This window comes from Lathamus discolor, chromosome 21, assembly GCF_037157495.1.
Source record: "Lathamus discolor isolate bLatDis1 chromosome 21, bLatDis1.hap1, whole genome shotgun sequence".
Lineage (NCBI taxonomy): Eukaryota > Metazoa > Chordata > Aves > Psittaciformes > Psittacidae > Lathamus > Lathamus discolor.
Genome location: NC_088904.1, coordinates 3,835,858 through 3,856,023, shown reverse-complemented (window position 1 = coordinate 3,856,023; position 20,166 = coordinate 3,835,858). Strand labels below are relative to the sequence as shown.

At 57.9% G+C, this 20,166-nt stretch overlaps 1 protein-coding gene across 1 annotated transcript in view; it reads right to left on the bottom strand.

Moving 5' to 3' along the window:
* Positions 1-13,617: 13,617 nt before the first annotated feature.
* EFNA2 (ephrin A2) overlaps positions 13,618-20,166 on the bottom strand; it is a 39,612-nt gene continuing 33,063 nt past the window's right edge. Inside the window, exons 2-4 of the mRNA XM_065700005.1 lie at positions 18,970-19,259; positions 16,803-16,868; positions 13,618-15,999 (exon numbers count right to left, since the gene is read on the bottom strand). Of these exons, the coding sequence (XP_065556077.1) occupies positions 15,878-15,999; positions 16,803-16,868; positions 18,970-19,259 (478 nt within the window). The 3' untranslated portion in view covers positions 13,618-15,877. The remainder of the gene's footprint in view (positions 16,000-16,802; positions 16,869-18,969; positions 19,260-20,166) is intronic.

Sequence of the window (20,166 nt, the reverse complement as noted above, 5' to 3'; positions counted from 1 at the left end):
ACATCTGAGGGAGGCAGACTCAGCCCTGCTTGAGCCGGTCTGGTTGCAACTCTCTTTTGAAAGGGATGTTCTTAAAGGGAGTGACCTGCTAAGTGAATACATTGACTCAGCCTCCATTTCTCCCTGTCCTGACACGTTGTGAAGACGAGGGTGGGCTGGAAGGGGCTGGTTCGGATAATTAATATTTATCACTTCGTCCAGAACAAGCACAGACCCCCCATTCATCCCCATCAGAAGAGAGGGGGCTGTGTCTGAAGAGCATAGGCAGCCCCTTCCCTTCAGTAACGCTCCTCTTAGCAGAGGGGCTGCAATCCCACCCGCGGTGCCCCCAGACCCCCACTTTGTCACCCATGGTGGGGGGGCACCTGATGGAGCATGGATGCACTGGGCAGGGGGAGATGGGGATGGGTGCGTGATGGCAGATGGGCAGCCCCGCTCCCCTGCACACCCCATCAGCACCAAGAGGAGCCAGGACCTCCCCCGGCTGCAGCCCAGGCCTCCAGCCTATGGGAAGGGCTGGAATGCACCTCCCACGTTCAGCCCTGGCACCAGACGAGCTGCCCCGGGAACCTGCCCATCGTCCTGATGGCTCAGTGGGAAGAGGAAAGCCTCCAGCCTTTTGTCTGCGGGAGAGGAATTAATTATTTTGTTCTCTCATCACACTGGAATAAAATCCATTTTAGAGCAGCATAAATTTAGGTGCCTGAAGTCCCCTTTTTTTTTTTCCTTTTTTTTTTTTTTTTTTTATTTAACATCCCAGGAAACATTTTTCTCCCCTTCTTGCCCTTTTCCAAATCATTTCTGTCTCGTTGTGCAGCTGCCAGTGTTCAGGATGAAGCATGGGATGGAGGGGCATTAACTCCAGCAAAAGGGCTACATGGGGCACGGAGCCTTCCTTGGCCAGAGGGCAGGAAGATGAGGCCATAGCGGGGACCCCCGAGGTTCCCTGAACCCCACAAGCTGCCAACGTTGGGCAAAGCACGGCCTGGGCACGGCAACATCTGGGCCACCTCCTGCCACCGAGTGATGCTCAGTTGTTCAGAACAGCAAATGGAAACTAATACAGAAGTGAAACTCCCCCCAGCACACGCACCCCAGCGCCGCTCGCCTTGTTCATTGCATGGCACGAAGCGAACGAGGTCAGAGCTCACTTAAGCCAGACAAGGACACAGAAACGCATCCCCCCCGCCTGGCTACCGGGTGGTGTTCAGCGTTCCTGCCAGGAACCGCTCATTAAACCCCTAAAAGACAGCTTAAGCGTCCCATTAGAGACTCTCAGCTCTGCCCTTCCTTCCCTCACAGATACGGGGGAGGCCGGCGAGCACAGGGAGCGGGATCAGAGCTGGCGATGGAGGGACAGGGTTTGCGCACCCGCTGCGGGGCCGCATCCTTCCCCATGGGCAGCCGGGGCTGTGGGAGCATCGCCCCAGCTCTGGCAGGGCAGCACAGCCCAGCCTTGCACAGGCCGTGGGTGCTGAACCTCCCCATCATGAGGGTGGCCCTATGGGTGCTCCCGGCTCCTTCTCGACCATCGACTCCTGCTCTCGGGCCAGACCCTGCTGCTTTCGCTGGTCCATTCACACCTCCGGCCTTTGCATTCCCCCTCCATCCACTGGCAAGCACTGGGACCAGGGCAGAGCCCACCCAGCATCTCCCCTCTCTCAGAGGATGCTCAAGGCATTCAGTATTTCCCCCTTTAAACAAAGGCAGCGTCTCCTTGTGCTGCTCCTTCCTCCCCTCCTGCTCCTCCACTTCCTCTTGCTTTCGTTCCTCCTTTCTTTTTTTGCCACCAGAAATGAGTTGTCTTCCCGCAGATGTGACTAAAAGCACTCTGGAAATGTCAGCCACTGCTCGAAAGGGACCCAGATAACATTTAGCTTTAGGTAAGAGAGTAGATTTTCTCTGCGCTAATTCATATTTATAAGCTCTCCTGTTCCCGGGGAGAGCGCGGCACTGATAGCACTTGCTGATTGCTAGCGAGCGGAGCAGGGAATTGTTTTCATATCTGAGATTAAAGAGTGCTTTCTGCTCCCAGTGGCACCTGTGTACTTACACTGGTCATTCTCAATTCATTCTTATAAGATTAAGACTGGAAATGGGAAATGGTTATATAGTGCCGAGCCCAGGAGAGGCTGGGGGCTGCGGGGGGACGGGGTAGCGCCGGCTCGGTGGTCCCAGTGCATGAACACCCAAGGCAGAGGTAGCAGAGCCCAGACCCTGCGCCGGGGACAAGCCGGTCCTTTGGCAGGGGCTCCGCACGGTTTTCCTGATGGGAATGCTTCACCAAGATGCAAGCTCCTTGGCCAGATCCTGTGGGGATGGATGGCACCGATAGCCGGAGCGGGCAGAGACGGATGCGAGCACGCGATGGGTTAGGTGAAAGCTTTCTTTCTATTATTACTCTTCAACACATCTCGGGGTTTGTGTGGGCTGATTAAAAGCAAACAAGTGAAGCCCTGTGCAGCGGATCAAGGGTTTGGGAACTTCGAGAGCTTTTAGTTTCTATCTTTTTTAAGTCATGTTTGCAAAGTGGCTGAGCAGCTCCCGAGAGAGTCAGAGCCGGAACATGGGGAAACAGAGGAACCAGGGATTGTAGGGCCTGGAATTAGGGGGGGGGGGAAAGAGGGGGGGGGAAGCAAAGGGGAGGAGGGAGAGGTTGGGGTGGAAAGGGAAAAAGGCGAAAGGAGAAACAAGACAATGGCAGAAGGCACCCCGGGGACTTCCTGAGAGGTTTTAGAAATTCAAAGTACGCCTTAGAGCCTCAAAGCTGTGTCAGTCACAGCCCGGGCGCAGGGATCACTGAGGCTGCGGCCAAACAATACCAGATTGTGTGAGGAAGGTGGGAAAATAGGGGGTCTCAGCGGCTCCCACTCACACCAGCGGTTCCGCTCGTCAAGCACGCGTTCCACATGAATCAATTCTGGACAGAGCCTCGGCATAATCCCCGCCAGCCTCGCTATGACAACTTGAAGGAGAATTCGGCGGCTGAGTGACAGCAGACACAGAACTGACAAGGCAAAAGACTGCAGGACTTTCCTTCCCTTTCCCCCCCCACCTCCTCCTTTTTTCTCTTCCCTCTCCCCTTATCCCCCTTCCAGTAACTTTTCCTGGGCCATCGGTTTGGGTGCCCACATATCCATGTGCTTGTGTACTCACACGCGTGTGCCCCCCGTGCCCGCGCTGCCAGAGGGGGTTTTGCTCTCTCTTTGCAGCCCCAAAGACCCCTCCGAGCTTGCCCTGCTCCTGGGCACCCCCGGCCCTTCCCAGCAGCAAGGATGCTTGGGAATCCCGGCACCTCTCCCACCCGCAGGACTGGCCACGGCTCTAAGCAGAGGGCAAGGGGAGCACGGGATGGGGGTACCCAGCTCTTGCGCCACGATCCCACAGGAGCAACAGCAGCGAGCACCCACCCTGGGGCTTTGGTAGAAGGGGACACACGGTGCTAGGACCTCACCTGCTTCCCTGGAGCATCCACCAAGGCTCATCCCTGGCTTCAACACAGCCCTTCAGGGGCGCAGGGCAGCTGCAGAAGCCCTCCAAGAGTGAGGGCTCATAGGGGCAAACCAGCCTTAAGCCTTTAATAACCCTGGGCTCGCTATCTCTCAATTACCAGCATCACCTACACATGTTTGCAGCTCACCTTTGAGGAGCTCTGAACACCTTCCTGCCCCCATGGACCAGGACACGGCCAAGCAGAGCAGGGCTGGTTTGGGTGCCAATGGGTGTCTGGGGACGGGACCATGTGGCAAGGAGCTGCTCTGAGATAATATATAAAGATTACAGTAGTTAAATATATTTCTCCATCCCTGCAGCTAAATGATGCACTGATCACCTCTCAGTGCCTGTTGCTGCTTACCCCTGCCCTCCTGTGCTCCTGCCTCGTTAGGTAAAGGACATGTATCATTAATAATCATATCAAGAATAAAAAGTGCTTTTTGTCACCTCTGGATCCTGCTCCTTTTTGGGCTCCCCTGTTCCGTTCCAGTTGCCTGCTCGGGGAGGCAAGAGGTATAAAGGAAACTAATTAAAAATTGCCAGTGTCTTATGTTGGAGCATTTGGGTGCGTTCAGTAGTGAAAGAAAAGCGTCTTGTTGCAAGAAAATCAATTTTACAGTTACAGGAGCAGAATAAATAGAGGTGGTGCGTTAAAGCAAGAGGATGAGCAGGGGTTGCGAGGGGGCCAGCTCAGGGATGCTCCAGGTACCCCTGTGTCTGCCCCCTGCTCCTGCAGCTCTCTCCCAGCAGCAGGTTTCGCTCAGACCATGAGTTTTTCACCCAAAGCTGCGCTGCAAATCAGGCTCAGCACCACCTGCCGGGCTCCGTGTTTCCAGGAAAGCCGGAATTGGTCCCCAAAATGCCACCCGGAGCATCACCGTGGGGTGCACAGGGGGTATATCCCCGGCACGTCCCTGCTCACGCTCTGAATCCATTACCCATCCCTGCCACGCAAGCCTCTATCTGTATTTCATTTCTATCGCCTCTCTCTCTGCAGGCATGTGGCTACAATCTATTGGGTTTGTGCACAATTTCATTGTCTTTTTTGGGGTCAGGAAAATGGTAAACAAGCCAATTATCCTTGGCGGAGGGGGTTAAACGCTGCTCACCCCGGTCCCCAGCCCGTGGGTTTCCCTGGTGCTCAGGACACTTATCAGCTGCCTGGAAATGAGGGAGCAGCAGTCAGGGGGCCCAAAACAAAATGACTTTTATGCTAAACTGGATGCAGGCAGGCAGGGAGCGGGTGGGGAACGCGGCAGGAGCATGGGATCGCCGGCACCGGGGTCTCTCTGCTGCTTCCAGAACCATCGGCACTGCGGTAACCCTCCCTGCTCACGCCCTGGCTGGACACAGCATCCCCTTCGCAGCCCCGGCAGGGTTTTCTTGCCTTTGCTCGTCACACCAGGACAGCAGCGATCCCTAATCCTCAAATCGTCCCTTGCTGCTTTCACACACATCTCTAAGCTCCTCATAATAGATTTATTTTAAAATAAAGAAATAAATGGGAAAGGGAAGGACTAAAACCCCTGTGTGAGTTATTACAGGATATTTTTGTTTTAATTGAAAACTCTGAGCACAGAAAGATGGATCCTCACCAGTGTAACCCAGCGCAGTCAGCGCCTCTTGGGGGGATGAGACAAATTGGTGCTGGGGTCCACCAGCGCCCACCCAGGCCCCCCAGAGCATGTCATGAGCATCCTTCAGCCTCAACTGGGGAGCTCGGCATCCCTGGAAAATGGATCCGTGCCACTCATTTCCTTCATATCCCTCCTCGGAAGCCTCTGAACAGCCACAGCCCCTGTCTGAGTCACCCTCTGGTCATCTCGGGCCAACCGGGCTCCTCCACAGTGGGGTTGGTGTCCCCAAAGGGGGGATGAGGTGGGCGAGGGGAGGTGAGGCCATTCCTGTGGTGTTGCAGATCCAAAAGCTCCAATAACCGGTGGTTGTGGCTGTGCCCCTCTCACCAAGAGCCTGCCCGGCCCTGCCTGCAGGCAGTGATTCGCCTTCCTCCAGCTCAGAGCCTCGAGCAGCAGCACCAGAGCAGCACCGCTGTGCATGCACACGCGTGTGCTGCAACATGTGTGTGCTGCAGCACCCATGTGCGCTGGGGACACGGTCCTCTGCCTGCCTCAGCGTTTACACTCTGTAGGGTGTAACTGGTGCTTGCTCGGGCATCGCTGGTGCCAGAGCTGCTGCATCCCTAAATAGATGCAATTGAGTTGCTGAGATGAATTTCGGGGTTTTTGGGTTTTAGGTTTTGGGGTTGGTTTTTTTTTTTTGAGAGAAGTTGCCTTGAAACCTTCGGTCTGGGGAGAGGAAGGTCTCCATGTGAATTAGCATTTACATAGCTGTGCCTTGCATTTCAAAACCCCCTTTATCTCTATTAGCACCTAATAAAGACAGAGCTTTGCTCTAATTCATAATTATAGCACTGGATGGAAATATTTGTGTTTCTATTCCCCGGGAGTTTGCCTCCAAACCCCTCAGCCAATTTGCAGGGAAAGATGGATGGGTTTCCCCCGGCACCACACTGGGGCCCTCCACCGGATCACGCAGGGTGACCCCAAAACCCAGGGACCACGAGGGCTCGGTTGCTTGCACGAGGGATGCTCGCTTGTGCCAGGGTCCAGCAGCACCCTTGGCTCCAAGGGCCACTGTCCCCTCGCCGGCTGTGGCTCCGGGGGCTGGCAGTGCCCTTTGTGCCAGCGCGCCGCGGCAGCGCCTGGGCTGCACGACCAGCTCGTTGTGGATTCACCGCACTCCCCGGCACAAATGGGTTTAAACTACCTTAAGTGTTTCAGCAGGGAACTGGCGCTGGCGGTGTAACACTGTATTACCACAGCATTAGGAGTGAAGTATTGATCCTAATCCCCTGGTTCAAAAATAGGATTATCAGAAGGGGAGGGGAGGGAGGGGATGCGGGAGGATGCCCCGTCCCTGTCCCCAGCAGACCCGGTCCCTGCAGTGGAGGACGGGGATGGGTGACACGGTGGCACCTGGATGCTCCTCGCCCCAGGGTGGCTGCGTCCTCCACCCCTGCCAGCGCCAGCCCCTATCTGCCCCATGGGGAATTGGCCACCCCAGGCTCTGCGGGAAGGGGCCAAAGTGGAGTTTGGGTGAAGGGGAGCTGTCATCACAGGGTTTCTCCTCCTACAAATAGGGCCAGCTTCTCATAGCAGTGACCGCTGCATTAGCGGTTCCATTTGACTGTCTCCAGATGCATATTTCCATTACCCAGCCCCTGAAAAGCCATCTTCCCCGATCAATACCTGCACCTTTATTCCTGATTGATTGATTGACCGATAGAGCAAACCACCGCCGGCTCAGCCCCAGGCCTGAGGGGCTTTGCTGGATTTCTGCTACATTTTCCTCTTGCTATTACTCTTTCTTTTACCCTTCGCTGCCCAGCAAGGGGGGAGCAGACCCTGCTGTGCGATGCCAGCTCCTAACAGGGCCGGCTGCCATGTGCCACGCAAAGATGGGGCTGAGCGGGGCTGGGGATGCTGCAAAGCCTGTGAGAAAAGGGTTTGCACCAAGGAGCAGCTCGCACTGAGGAGCAGGTTGCACAAGGAAGCTGCTGCTGTGCACCCACCCCCCTGGGAGCCCCCAGCCCCAGGCTGATGGCAGTGGTTATTCAGTCATGAAGGGGGGAAATGGATTTGAGTCCTCCGGTGTGCGCCTTATTGCCTGTGCCACCGGGCTGGATGGCTGGTTATTGTTCTAGATTAATGCAAAGGATTGAGGCTGGGGATGGAGCTGGGGCTCCTCTGTGTAGGAAAAGGGGGGTCTTTTGCTTCCTTTACCCCAGCCCTGGGCTTCCTCCTGCCGGCAGCTCCGGCGTGGGACGCGGGGCTGAGCCCCTGCGGCACGGTCCCCTCCTCGGCTGTTTGCTTCTCCCTGCCTGGCTGACTCTGAATACAGTTCACATTTCACTCCTAATCTCCCCTCCTTAGTTTTTAATCCCCTCTCTCCTCCCGGGCTCCTTTTCCCTCTCCTCCCTCTCCCTTCCCTCTCTCCCTTCGCCCTCCCCCTCCTCGCAAGACAAATTACCCTTAATGATATGCTGAAGGCCATGACACCCATGTTGTCTCTTTGTCATCCTTCGCGGTGCAGCGTGAAAAGATAATACAAAATGCGGCACTTATCTACAATTGAGCGCCAAGACAACTTGCTAATCCCTTAATAACGCGGCGGCCGGGGCCCCATCGGCTGGTGGCTCCCGCATGCCAAATCGCCGCCGCCGCTGCCAGAGGCCGCCGTGCCCCTCACCGTGGTGCGTGCCGAATGATGGGGCCTCGGGTCCCCCCCAGCACCCCGTGGGGAGGTGGTGACCTCAGATGGATGAAGGGGGGGGGGGGGGTGAGCAAAAAACCTCAGTGTATGGACCCAAAAGGATGCGGCGTGGAGATGGGGTAATGGGAGCATCAAGCGGCAGTGTGGAGGGGGCAGACGGTTGGAAAGGCCATGTGCCTGATCCTGACCCCGCTGGTGCCCATGGAAAACCTATCTCTGCTGGCTTCTCTCAAGCCAGCCCCGCTGGGGAGCAGAGCAAGGCACAGCATCGATGTGCACCGACCCATTGCACATCAGCAGGGCTTGTGCCCTGTGCCAGCACCCCAGGGTCCCACCGGGGGATGAGCATCTCTGCACCCAGAGGGTGACTGAAGGGGACACCGGGGGCCCCCCGAGTCCGGCATCCCCCTGCCCCACGCTGCCGTGATGGACAGAAATTGCCACTTAATTTCCGGCTTCCTTTCCCCTTCCCACCCCTGCCGTGATTTACCTCTCCCCAGAGGAGCCCAAAAGCTGTAAACACACTTTTATTTGTCAGTTGTATCCCTGCAGCCGGCGAGGCTGTTGAAAAGGTAATATATGATTTCAGTCCTCTTTGCTTGATGATGTCGGGATTAGGAGCCCTACATATTTTATGGAAACCTCTACATGATCTTCCTTTATAAATCATTTAAATAGGAGTGTCTTTTCTTGGTGTGTGATATAAAATATTTACTGGAGTGGGTGAAGGCTATTCATCCGTGTTTACCCTCCCGCTTCCCAGACCCGCTGCATTTACAAACAGCTCAGCTCGGCGCAGCCGGTCACCGGCTGCCTACCAGGAGCCTGTTCAGCAGCAGCTCAGCCCTGGCACAGGGAGGGCAACAGCCGGGACAGGCTCCATAGGGATGGGAACTCCTGCCAAGGGGAATTCTGCGGGGTGATGCGTTCCTGCAGCTGCATTTTCCTGTGGAAAGAAAGGATTTCGGGGCAGCATCCCAGAGCATCGTCCCTGCAGCGCCCACCAGCCCCGCTCTGGGGCGTGCTCCGTGCCAGGGGCCAGCTCCAGCCTGCAAGCCCGGGGTTCCCCAGCAGCTCCTGAGTCCCCAGGACTGAACCCCCTTGTTCCCACTCTCCTCAGCTCCTGCCCAGCCCCAGCTCCAGCCCTGGCAGCCTCCGCAGCATCCTCTCCGCACCCCATTAGCATTCATTGCAATTCTTTTCATTTGTTACCTGGCAGGGGAATGAAAACACGTTGTTCCCCCCAGCGGGGTGTTTCCTATGGCGAGCCCCAACTTTTCAATCATTTCTTGGCACCGCCGTGGCAGAGAGAGGCCCCCCCACCCCCCAGGCAGGAGCCATTGCTATTAAAAGGCTCACCCAGGGGCATGTATTTTACATAAGACGCCGTGTACATGCTGTGCAACATTCAGGAGGATCATGCTGGAGCAATTGGTCCGAATATAATGCCGGTTACCTTGCGAGAGAGCAGCTCGCCGAGGGGAATGGATGCTCACTCCGTGCTTGGGGGAGAAATCGCTCCCTGGCAAAGCTCCCGGGGCTGGCAGGGACAGGATGAGGATGCTCAGCGCCCGCTTCACCTCTGCCCCAAGCCAGGCCGGCCTTGGGATAGGGACGAAGGGGCAGGGAAGGTGCCCTGTGCCCTGGCGAGGTGCGCCGTGAGATCCTCTTACTCATCTCTTCCTATGGACGCCGCAGGGGGCTGCAGCAGCCCCCAGCCCACGGCCCCATCGCCCCCTCCCCAGGGCAGGGCAATGAGCAGCTGAAGAAAAGTAAATGTCTGGTGGCCCGAAAAGTTTCCTTTGCTGCCCGCAGGGCCCTGCCAAGCCGCATGCAAAGGAGGCTGCCGCCGCTGCGTGCAATTACACACGCGGCTGGGCTATTTCATGGAAATCAATGGCCCCAAAGGGACAGCGCAGGGGCTCCACGCACCCCCCTCCTCCAATTCCAGCCGCCCGCCGGCACCAGGCACAGCCCCGCATCCCGATGAGCCGGGAGCAAAGGTGCTGGCGCTGCTCGGGAGCGGAACGGGAGCTCCATCCCTCACCTCCGCGCTCTCCTCTCGCTCCCTATTTTCATAAATCATCCCCGATGTGGTATTCTCCCGGGTGCTCCGCAGCCAGCAGCTTGTTACATGAACGTTTCTGGTTGTATTGCTTGTACCTATCAGGAGATAAGGCTGGGGAGAGGGATGGCAGGAGGGGAGGCAGGGAGTGAAGTTGCAGATGTGACAGCCAGGTAGCAGGAAACAAGCAGCAGGGATGGTGGGGCCCCCCGTGAGCCCAGCCGCTCCCGCGGTGATGGATGCACTTTTTATCAGAGCTGAATCAAAACAGGGCAGGAGCCTGCGCCGGGAGCTGCTGGAGAGAAGCGACGGAGCTTGGGAAGTGCCAGTGAGCCCATGGTGAGCACAGGGTGCTGCGGGACCAGGGGACGCAGGGCCGAGCCCCCCAGCCCTGCTGCTGCAGCTGGGGCTGTGCTCTGCCCTGCGCGACCCGAGGGAGCAGGATGGCACTGTGCAAACCGGTGCCTCCAGCAGCCTGAGCTCTGCTGCGTCCACAAGCCACGTCCTCAGGCACAAGGCTGTGGGGCACACGGGGAGGAGAGGGGGCAGCCTGGCCTCTGGCAATTCACTGGAATGGGGCAAATTGAAGGCAGATGCTGGGAAGGGGTGGGGAGCGGAGCAGCATTGGGGTGCATGGGGTGGCTGGAAGGGGGTCAGCGCGCCAGCGAGGCTGGGGGCTCAGTTTTGGCACTGGGTGCTCCCAGCCTCCTGCTCTGCCTCAAGCAGCCCCGGGAATGCTCAAGCTCGACCCTTCCTCATGGTGAAGGTTTCCCTCAGCACAAGGTGTCTGGGGCTGCCCCAAGGTTGCCAGAGGAGCCGGAGCAGCGTCTCTGCCCGAGCAGGCACCGGGCTGGCCCCTTAGACCAGGAAAACCTTGGTGCAGGGCACAACGGGGATGAGAGCTGCTGAGCATCCCTCCTCACCTGCAGGCTTCTGAACCTGGAGCCAGAACAGGAAGGAAGCCAGAGAGGAGCCAGGGGAACTGGTGAGCTGGATCCTGAGCCTCACCAAGGTGTAAACCTGGATCCTGTCACCGGGACTGGGGAGGCTACAGCCTCCTGAGCAAGCTGCGGATCAGGCCCCTGCGCTGTCTGCAGCAGTGGCTGCACCACGCGGATATTCCACGGGCCAGTGGAGCACGATGCGCCCGCTGCCTTCATGGGATTAAAGCAGAAAACTATTAACGCCGAAACGTTGCAATAGAGCACGGAGCAATGGGCCAGTGGAGACACAGAGCAGATGCTCTCGGGAAGGGGAACACCGTGACCGGGAGGCTGCTGCTGTGGGGGCTCAGGACCCCTGAGATGCCCCCTGATGCCATTGAACTGGAGCGGATCAGGAGCACAGCGCCGGATGCTTTGGGGTCACCAACCAGAGGCACCCGTGGAGGTGCAACTGGGGTGACCCAACTGTGCCATGGCTGCGGCACCCCAGCAGCCACCCTGTGCTTTTCGCATGGGATCGCAGGGGCAGCTCCTGCCATCGCGGCCAGACACGGGTCCAGTGGTTGGTCATAGGGAGATGGAGCCGAGCACATCCCAGACTAGAAGGAAAAGGAGATGGAGAGTGTTGGAAGGGAAAGGGTGTGCTGGAGCAGGGCTGTGTGGGGAGAGCTGCCCGTCCCTGCCAGTAGAGGAGTTATGGCACATGGGAAAGCTGAGCCCCACAGCCCACCCTCATCCCACCCCACGCCTGAACATCTGGAAGGAGGGCATGGCCCAGCCATCCTGCACCGATGTTCCTGGTTAATTGCACAGCCACATCCTGGAGTACATCAGCCCTTAGTGCGGCATGCAGAGGTGAAGCTGTATCCCTGCCAGCCCTGAGCCCCAACTGCTGGCTCAGGGGGCTGTGAGTGCCCACACAGCCGGGAAGCCCTGGCACTGACAGCGTAAAACTGGTGCTAGAGGAGCTTGAGGCCCATAAAGCCCCGTTTCAGACACCACCAGCCTCACATGGCACCATCCCTGCTTCCCTTGGTGCTGGCCACGCTCCGGGTACTGCCCTGCAGTTGCAGCACCCCAAGATGAGGGGGTCCTGAGGATGCCCCATCCCAACCCTCAGCCCCGGCTGCCCTGGGGGTGCTCAGACCCCACTCATCCCTATGCCCTATTCTGCCCACTCAGCCCCGATTGCAGCTGGAAGTAAGGATATTCAGGGGGTCATGGGGCTGGGAATCCCTCCGGAGACTGGGGCTGTTTCCTTCCCCTTCCTTCGCACATGCTGCCACGTTTAAAGAGATTTAAGATGTGTTTCATTTCTCTGGGTCAGCAAGCAGAGGGATTCTTGGTTTTCCAGCAGCGCCAGCTGCTTTAAACAAGGAAAGAGGTGGAAAACCCATTCCCATTTCCCAACGTCCCACCTGCTGCGGCGGTCATTCCCCTCTCCGGCCAGGCAGGGAGCTGCGGTTCTCCCGCCCGGTAACGCGGATGCTGCCAACGGGGTTTAGGATGCGGAAAGAGGGTGGCGAGAATCAGCGATGCTTGGAAAGGGAATGACCCTGGCCCTGGGCACAGCACCGGCACCTCGAGCGTCCCTCGACCCAGGGCTCGTACTCCACAATGGCTGTTCCAGGCCCAAATAACAACTGCATTAACGCACATGGGCCCTGCAGCAGTCCCCACATCCCCTCTCCCCTTTGCAGGAGAGACCCCAGAGCTGCAGGGACCCCCTTGCCTGGGGCAGTGGGGAGCCAGCCATGCCCTGGGCAGGGTAACCACTGACATGGGTGATACCTGGACACTGCAGCAGGAGCATCCAGGCTGGCCCAGCTCTCCATCACCATGAGTCCTTAAATCAAGCCTCAATGCCCCTGTGACGAGCTGCCTGGTCTAAATGATCCCTCTCAGGCCTTAAAACTCCATGACTCAATTAATTAATTACTAACGATGATCCGTCTCAGCCCTGCGCCTGCCGGTTTGCTATTTTTAACTCCGTGTTTCCAACCCCCTGCGTTACAAAAAATCATGAGTCAGGCCTCAAAAACCTCCTGAGCAGGGCTAAAATATCACCTTTTTATTCCTTGCCAAATCCCTGCCGGGCTCTTTCCCGGTGCTTCCCTGCCCATCATAGCAGGAACCGGCAGCGCTGCGGAGCTCGGTGCAGCACCCACCTCGCTCCTGGCACACAGATGGCCATTATTAAGAAGCAAAATTAAGTCTTTCACCCTCTCGTGGCAAACTTCAGAGCCTCAGATCAGCTGCACAAGCCTGGATTAATGAATAGCGGATTGTCCCCATCATTGTGCTGAAATACACATTAACCACTAGGAATGGGCCGCGCAGGAGAGTTTGGTACTTGAGGAAGAAAGGCACGGGCTGCGGGTTGCCATCCCCTCCCACTGGGTCGGGATAGGGGCAACGAAGGATCCGGTGATGCCCGGTATGAGCAGCACGTCCCAGCTTTGGTGGCCTCTTGGGGTGCCACAATGCATCCCGGAGCAGGGGAAGCTTTGGCAGCGGCGGTACCCAGGGAGATGCCGGAACGTGCCGGCCCCGAGCGCCCGCCCGCCGGGCTGCAGCACCTCCAATAATTAAGTACTATCAACAATTGCATATTAATTAATTTAATATCCATTATTATTAATTAACGCGGTAATTAAATCCTTCCCGTAATTAACACACCACCCAGCAGAGCGCTCTGGCTTCACAGCCCTGGTGCGCCGCAGGAGAGGCTGCGATGGGGACTAGGGACAGAGTCAAGCGTGGCTCCCCTGGGGCTGGCACTGGACCCCCCCCCCCCAAGGGACACAGCAAAGTCATTCCTCAAAAGCAAGGGCCTCGCACGACATTTATTTGTATTTTATTATAAAAAAATACAGAATCCAAACGGGGGGATCCGGATAGCACCAGCACGACGTCGAGGACGAAAGCGGCGTGTCTAAGGACAAAGCTAGGCAGAACGGAGACCAACACGCAGAACCAGCGCCAGCGATGGGCTGCTCCCGAGGGGCAGCCCGGCCCACAGCGAAAGCCCCCCACCCCAGCCCGCAGCACCCGCTCGGCCGCTCTCCCGCAGTCGCTGTACACAATATAGATATTTATATATATAATCTATATATATATAAAACACAGACCAAAGGCCAGGGTTTGCTGCTCCCCTTTGCGAGCTGGGGGGGGGCGCTGCCGGCCCCTCGACGGAGCCCTCCCTTCACCCCCTGGATAAACACGATGCTTTTGCTCGCCTTCAAGAACCACAACTTGGTCTGGACACACACACGGGGACCGGGACGGGAAACAGGGAACGGCAGGGAATGGGGGAATGCCAGGGTTTATTGGTGGGGTTGGGGTTTATTTCATTTTTTTTTTTTTTTAATTTTTTTTTTTTTTATTTTTTTGTATGGTTTCGATGGCCGAGATGAGCTTATTGCGAGATTTCAGCTTCCTAGTCTAAAAAATAAAAATAAAATAAGATCAACCCTTCCATAAAATCCATTCTCAACAATACATAAAAAAAACCGCTCACAGTACAGCGCTGTATGTACAGGGACCGAGCCCCCCCCGCGCCGGAAGGGTCTGCGGTGCGCTCACAAAGGTGCCCTTAGCAGGGGGCTTTGGCCGGGTCCGAGCCCATCGCCACCATCCCCCGGGATCATCAACCCCGCAGGGCATGGGGGGGGGCTCTCACGGGACCCCCCCCCGGGTGGGACAGCTCCAGATTTAAGGCGAGGAGGGGTCAGGCCCGAGGGGGACCCCTCCTTGGGGATCTCCCACCCCCAGGGTCAACCTCGGATCAGGGTTTCAGTGGGTTCTTATTAATGCAAAGGAGAAGGAAAAGCTTCCCAAGCGCAGCCCCAGAGCCCCGGGGACACGGATGAAGGGGCGACCACAGGGAGCGCCGCGATGGTCCCGCACGCGGCCAATGAACCCCCCCCGCCACGGGCATTCTCACACCCCCAAGGTGTTGGGGGGATGTGGTGCAGAGCAAGAGAATGCAGAGGAGGAAAACCTGCTCCGTGAGATCGGCCCTGCCTGGATGGAGAATCCAGCCCCGGCTCCAGCCAAATGCCCTTGGAGCGATCCCAGCATCCGGGCGAGCCCAGCCCGCCGGCTCCCAGCGCCCGGCGGTGCTCCTGGTGCCAGTGGCCATCCCTGGTGCTCCCAGTGCCGGACATTCCTGGTGCTCCTGGTACCAGCCATCCCTGGTGCTCCGGGTACCAGTCAACGCTGGTGCTCCTGGTACCAGCCATCCCTGGTGCTCCCGGTGCCGGCCATTCCTAGTGCCGGCCATTCCTGGTGCTCCCGGCGCCGGCCATTCCTGGTGCTCCCCTCCGGTGTATCCGGTTTGCTTTGCTGCTCATGGAGCTGCCCCGGGGTCCCGTGGGGACAGCAGTGACACGCATGGCACGAGTGATGGAGCCAGGGTCACCCCACCAGGCCCTTGGTGGGGGCTCGTGTCCGCCCAGGCCCCTCATCACCGTGTCCCCATGGTAGGTGGGTGCCTGGAGAAGCGCCTTGGGGCCGGCACCACCACATCCCGGTGCCAGAGCAGTGGCTGGGCTGGGAAGGAGTCTGTGACAACGGAGCCGTCGGCACCATCACTGCGCTGCTTGGTGTCCGGTGTGAAAGCAGGGCTCAGTGCGGGGCTGAGCCCGGCCCCGCGCGGGTCAGTCTGACACGGGGGAGCCCGGGCTGGAACAACCCAGCAAACAAAAATAAACCCCTTTTTTCTTTACAAAACCAAAAAACCCCCCAAACCAAACAACGAGGCCTCTGTATTTGGTCTAGAAATGCAAAAAGCGACATCCAAGAGGCAGAGCCGGCGCCGAGCGAGCCGCAAGCGCGGGGACGGGAGCTGTCGGCGTGCGCAGCCGGGATCCATCCCGCAGGACAGCCCTTTGCTCCCGGTGCCATCCCCTGGCGCGGTGGCCGTGCGGTGACGAGGACTTCCCGTGGTGGCAGGATCAGCAGCACCGACCCTCCCCGGGCACCGTCCTGGGGCACCGGAGCCGCGGCTCGGAGGCGGCGGGGGGTGGCCGGAGGTGATGCTCCAACGGAGCCGCTCGCCGGTGCGTCGGTGTCAGCGCTACGAGGCCAGGAGCGTCCAGACGACCGGCACCACCACGAGCACGGCGCGCGGCACCCTGAGGCTGCAGCAGGAGTTGTTGCTGGTGAAAATGGGCTCCGGGGACTCGTACAGGGAATCGTCTGCAGGAGAGGAAAGGAGGGAGACGTGACCCAGAGACAGAGCCCACCTCAGCATCCCGGGTGCTGCTGATGCAGCGGCTTCCCCCATAGCAAGCAGCTGGGTGCTGATGCTCCACCAAATCCCAGCTTCCCAAAGGCATCGCTGCCACATGCACTGGAAGCTGAGATCGTCTCAAGGACCCAGTCAAGGGTCCTTTGTGCCCAGGGTAGCACAAAGGCCCCCTCTCCGTGAGGGAATAAACCCCCAGTGCTGTTAACACACTAAAAAACACTACCAGGAGAACTTTCCCCCCTCCCGCTATGCCCTAGTCCTGAACAAAACAGAATGATTTTTTACAGATGGTTTCATTATACTGGGTTTTATTTTAAAGCCATGCAAATACACCAAAAAAAGGAGAAAGACATCCTTTTAAACGGTGACATTTCGCAGGCGCTCGTCCCCAGGGAGAGCTGCTGCCATTTGCTAATTACACGTTAACAGGAGAAGAAAATTATTAATTTGTTTTTTTAAATGGCTGAGTTATTTGATTCTGAAAAGTAGCCACTGTGCAGAGATTATTATTCATTTCCCCCCCCCCCCCCCGCCCCATATGGAACTCGGCAGCAAATGGCCATCACCAGGCACAGCGCCTGCCATGGCACAGACACCCTGGCACGGCTGTGGCATGGATGCGGGCATTGGCCCCGTCCCCATCGGGTGCTACCCAGGTGGGACCTGCAGCATCCCGTCCCCCCCCGTCATAGTCTCCAGTCACCCAGGACCACCACCCTATTGCCCCATGGAGGCCCCCCCAGTCACTCACTTGTTGGCCGAACATAAACCTTCAGCTTCAGGCAGGACCTGTCCACTGTGTTTGGGGGGGATGCAGCTGTAGGGAAGCAAAGGGGAGAAGCAGCAGGTTAGGGGGGGCTGCGGCCCCACAAAGGGTCCCCAGTGGTCCCAGTGCAGCTGGGCAGGGAGCGATGGCTCATGGGGTTCTGTCCCTGTGGTGAAGGGCTGCGAGTACAGGCAGGGCTGTGCTGCTTCCCTCCACAGGTAAAATGAGGATAGAGGCACAGAATAAGAATAATACTCACTGGGAGAGAGAAAGGGAGTAATTGCAATAATTATCTTAGTGAAAGTCCCCTCTCAATAGGAGAAAATGTGATTTATATATATGTTTTTAAAAGAATTTCATATTGTCTCAGAGTGGGGTTTTTTTTTTGCACTAAAGAAGGGCAGAGAGCATTATTCACAATGAAGTTTCATTTCAGCTTAAGGAAGGAAGGGGAATTGGGACGCTGCTCGCAGGAGAGGCAGCAGCAAGGGGCACACGCAGGCCCCTCGGGTGGCCACCACCATCCCTCCCCTTGGCTCTGAGCGACAGACACAGCAGGTTCCGGTACAGATGGTGACACGGGGGCCACCCCCCGCTGCCCCACAGGGCCCATTTGGGTTTATTTTCACCAAATAAACCCATGGGGCAGCTGCAGAGGGGCTGCAACACCCCCCCCCCCGGCCCCTCGCAATGGTACCCCTGGCCCCCTCGACAGCGCATCCAGCCCCTGTGCCCAGCTCAGCATCACGCCCATGGGAGCGATGGCATCCAATGGGAGATGCTCCGGAGACTCCATGGTTGGGAGTTTTCCCTTTTCCTCCATGGTGCTACCACCCCACATGGGAAGGAGAAGGTCACGCCTGCCGTGCCGTGCTGTGCTATGCCATGGTGTGCCGTGCCATGGTCTGCTGTGCCGAGCCGCACCGCGGGCATCCCGCAGCAGCTCCATCCGCCGGCTCTGTCCCCAGGGCCAGCCCATGCCCTTGACCCGGCACCGGGAGAGCGAGCGCGTCCCCGTGCCCGCGAGGTTAATGGCATTCCAATTTGCGAGCTCGAGGAGGAGGTAATTTCTTTTCTTTCATGTCTGCTAAATACGGTTCCTCAAAGAGGCATAATTTCTAATGTTCCGCATGACATGAATTCTAACCGGTTTAGCAATGATCAGCTTCACCATTTACTTCTGTGTAATCTCTCCCTAACGACATTAAAAAAAAAAAAAAAATAAAATAAAATAAAATAAAACTGGGGGGGGGGGGGAGAAGAGAGAGTTGTAGCTGCTGTTATTTCACAAGTGACATTTTACAGAGGGGAAGGGAGAGGGGGGCAAAAATGGTAATTTAATATAGATAAAAGGAACAAATTAAGTGGGCTGAAAACAGACGCTTTAGGAAAAAGGGGGAGAAATAATAAGGCAGATAAGCACGCGGCTGGCTCCTGCACGGGAAGAGGCGCCCCTGTCTCCTTGTGACACCGCTGAGTGCTGGGGGTCAGGGCTTCTCCTTTATGGTTTTTCCACCCTTTATCGATTGCCAGACTCCCAGTGATGGATCCGAGCCCCAGCGGCTGATTTTGCCATGGATCTGGTGCTCTGGCTCCCCGTGCCCAGCACTCCAGAGGCAGAAATTCAATGAGGGGCCTGATCGGCTTGGTCCTGCCACCGCTGCCTGATGCCTGTGTGAAGGTTTCCCCCCTTGTTGGCCAGTTTGGGCTTCATGTGTTGGGTGAGAAAGGGGAGCGCAGTCTGGGAGAGCACAGGAATACACGGGAGCATGCGGGGCCACTGCCTGGGGCTGGCAGGGCTGTGCCACCGCTTTGGTGCAGCACCATGACCAGTGCCTGGTGTTGGTCCCGTGGAGATGAGATCAGTGTCCCCATCATCCCGTGGGGATGTCCTATTCACTCCTGTGGCCACCCCACGGCTGTGACTGAGCCCTGGAGAAGGCTTTTGGCACGAAGCGTGCGCCGGTTGCGATCTCCAGCTTGACTCGGACGTGCTGGTGCTGTCACCACAAGGATGGGTTTGGGGGCATCCAATGCAAACCAAGCTGTGGCTCAGCATCCAGGTCTGGTCTGCACTGCGGGGTGATGCGGGAGACATCCCTGGGGTGTTCCCACCGCCCCCCCTCCATCCCTCCCCACCATCCCTACTCACAGATGTAGTAGTACTCGTGGCCGGGTCTGAACTCGAAGCCCAATGAGAAGGGGGTGAAGAGCTGGAACTTCTCTGAAAACTTGAGGGGCCCGTTAGGGGAGTCGGGCCGGTTGCACTCCCAGCGCTTGAAGCCCCTCTGACGGTGGTCGCAGGATGCGTGCCCCTCGTAGTTGACCATGTAGAGGATGTAGCGCTCCATCCGCTCGGGCAGCGGCTCCTCGTAGTGCGGGCAGTAGATGTCCAGGTAGTCGTTGATGCTCACTTCCACTGTGTAATCCCCGTGCTGAAACCTGAAGGAGAAACCGGCGTCAGGGGGACCACGTTTCACCGGCTCCCACCATGGGGATGGGGTACGCCAAAAACCTCGGTTCCACCACGACCCAGGGCCTGATCCAGCCCAGCCCTGCACCGCTCTCCTCACCGCTCCAGTGTCCCCATTAACCTACAAGATTAACCCAGAGCCCTGTGATAAACCGGCACCTTTTCAGTCACAAAAGGACCACTATTCACGGCGATGCTGTGGCAGCGCTGGCACCGCGCTGCAACCCCAGTGTAATTTGCGCTTCTGGCACTGATTACCTGAGACACCAAGGGATTAGTGGTGCTGGCGAGCTCTGGCACACACTGGCAGCTCCCGGCTCCTGGGGGTGACCCCTGCGACACCCCCATCCCTACATTGCACCCTGAGGAGGGGGGAACCGCAGCGCCCTGGAGCTCCTGGCACTGCAGCCGATGGAGCTGGCGGCCAAACTGCCCGGCTCCCCCAGGAGCCAACCTGGCAGCTTGGCTTTAATCTCTGCTCATCGAGCTCGTTTTCTTTGCTAATTAATTTGAGGTCCCCCTCGGCACGAGCAGGGATGGGGGCACCGCACGGCTCCAGGAGCAGCGCTGCACGAAGGGATGCTCAGCGGCTGCAGGGGTCAGGGTGGCCTGCGTGGGGTAGGGACGGTGCCCACAGCTCCTGTGGCCACCCCAAACCTGGGGGCTCCCTGTGCCCAGTGGGGCCTCGGGCAGGTGGGAGCAGGGCTGAGGCTGGCTCAAACTCATCACACTGAGCACGGTGAAGGGTGACCCAAAAAGGGAAGGGGGGGGACCACAGACAGCAAAGGGGGGGGAGCGCTGGTGAGCGGCAGCGTCCAGCCCCATCCAGCTCATTACGTGCTTCATAAGCACTCTGAGCACACAGGGAAAGGCGCT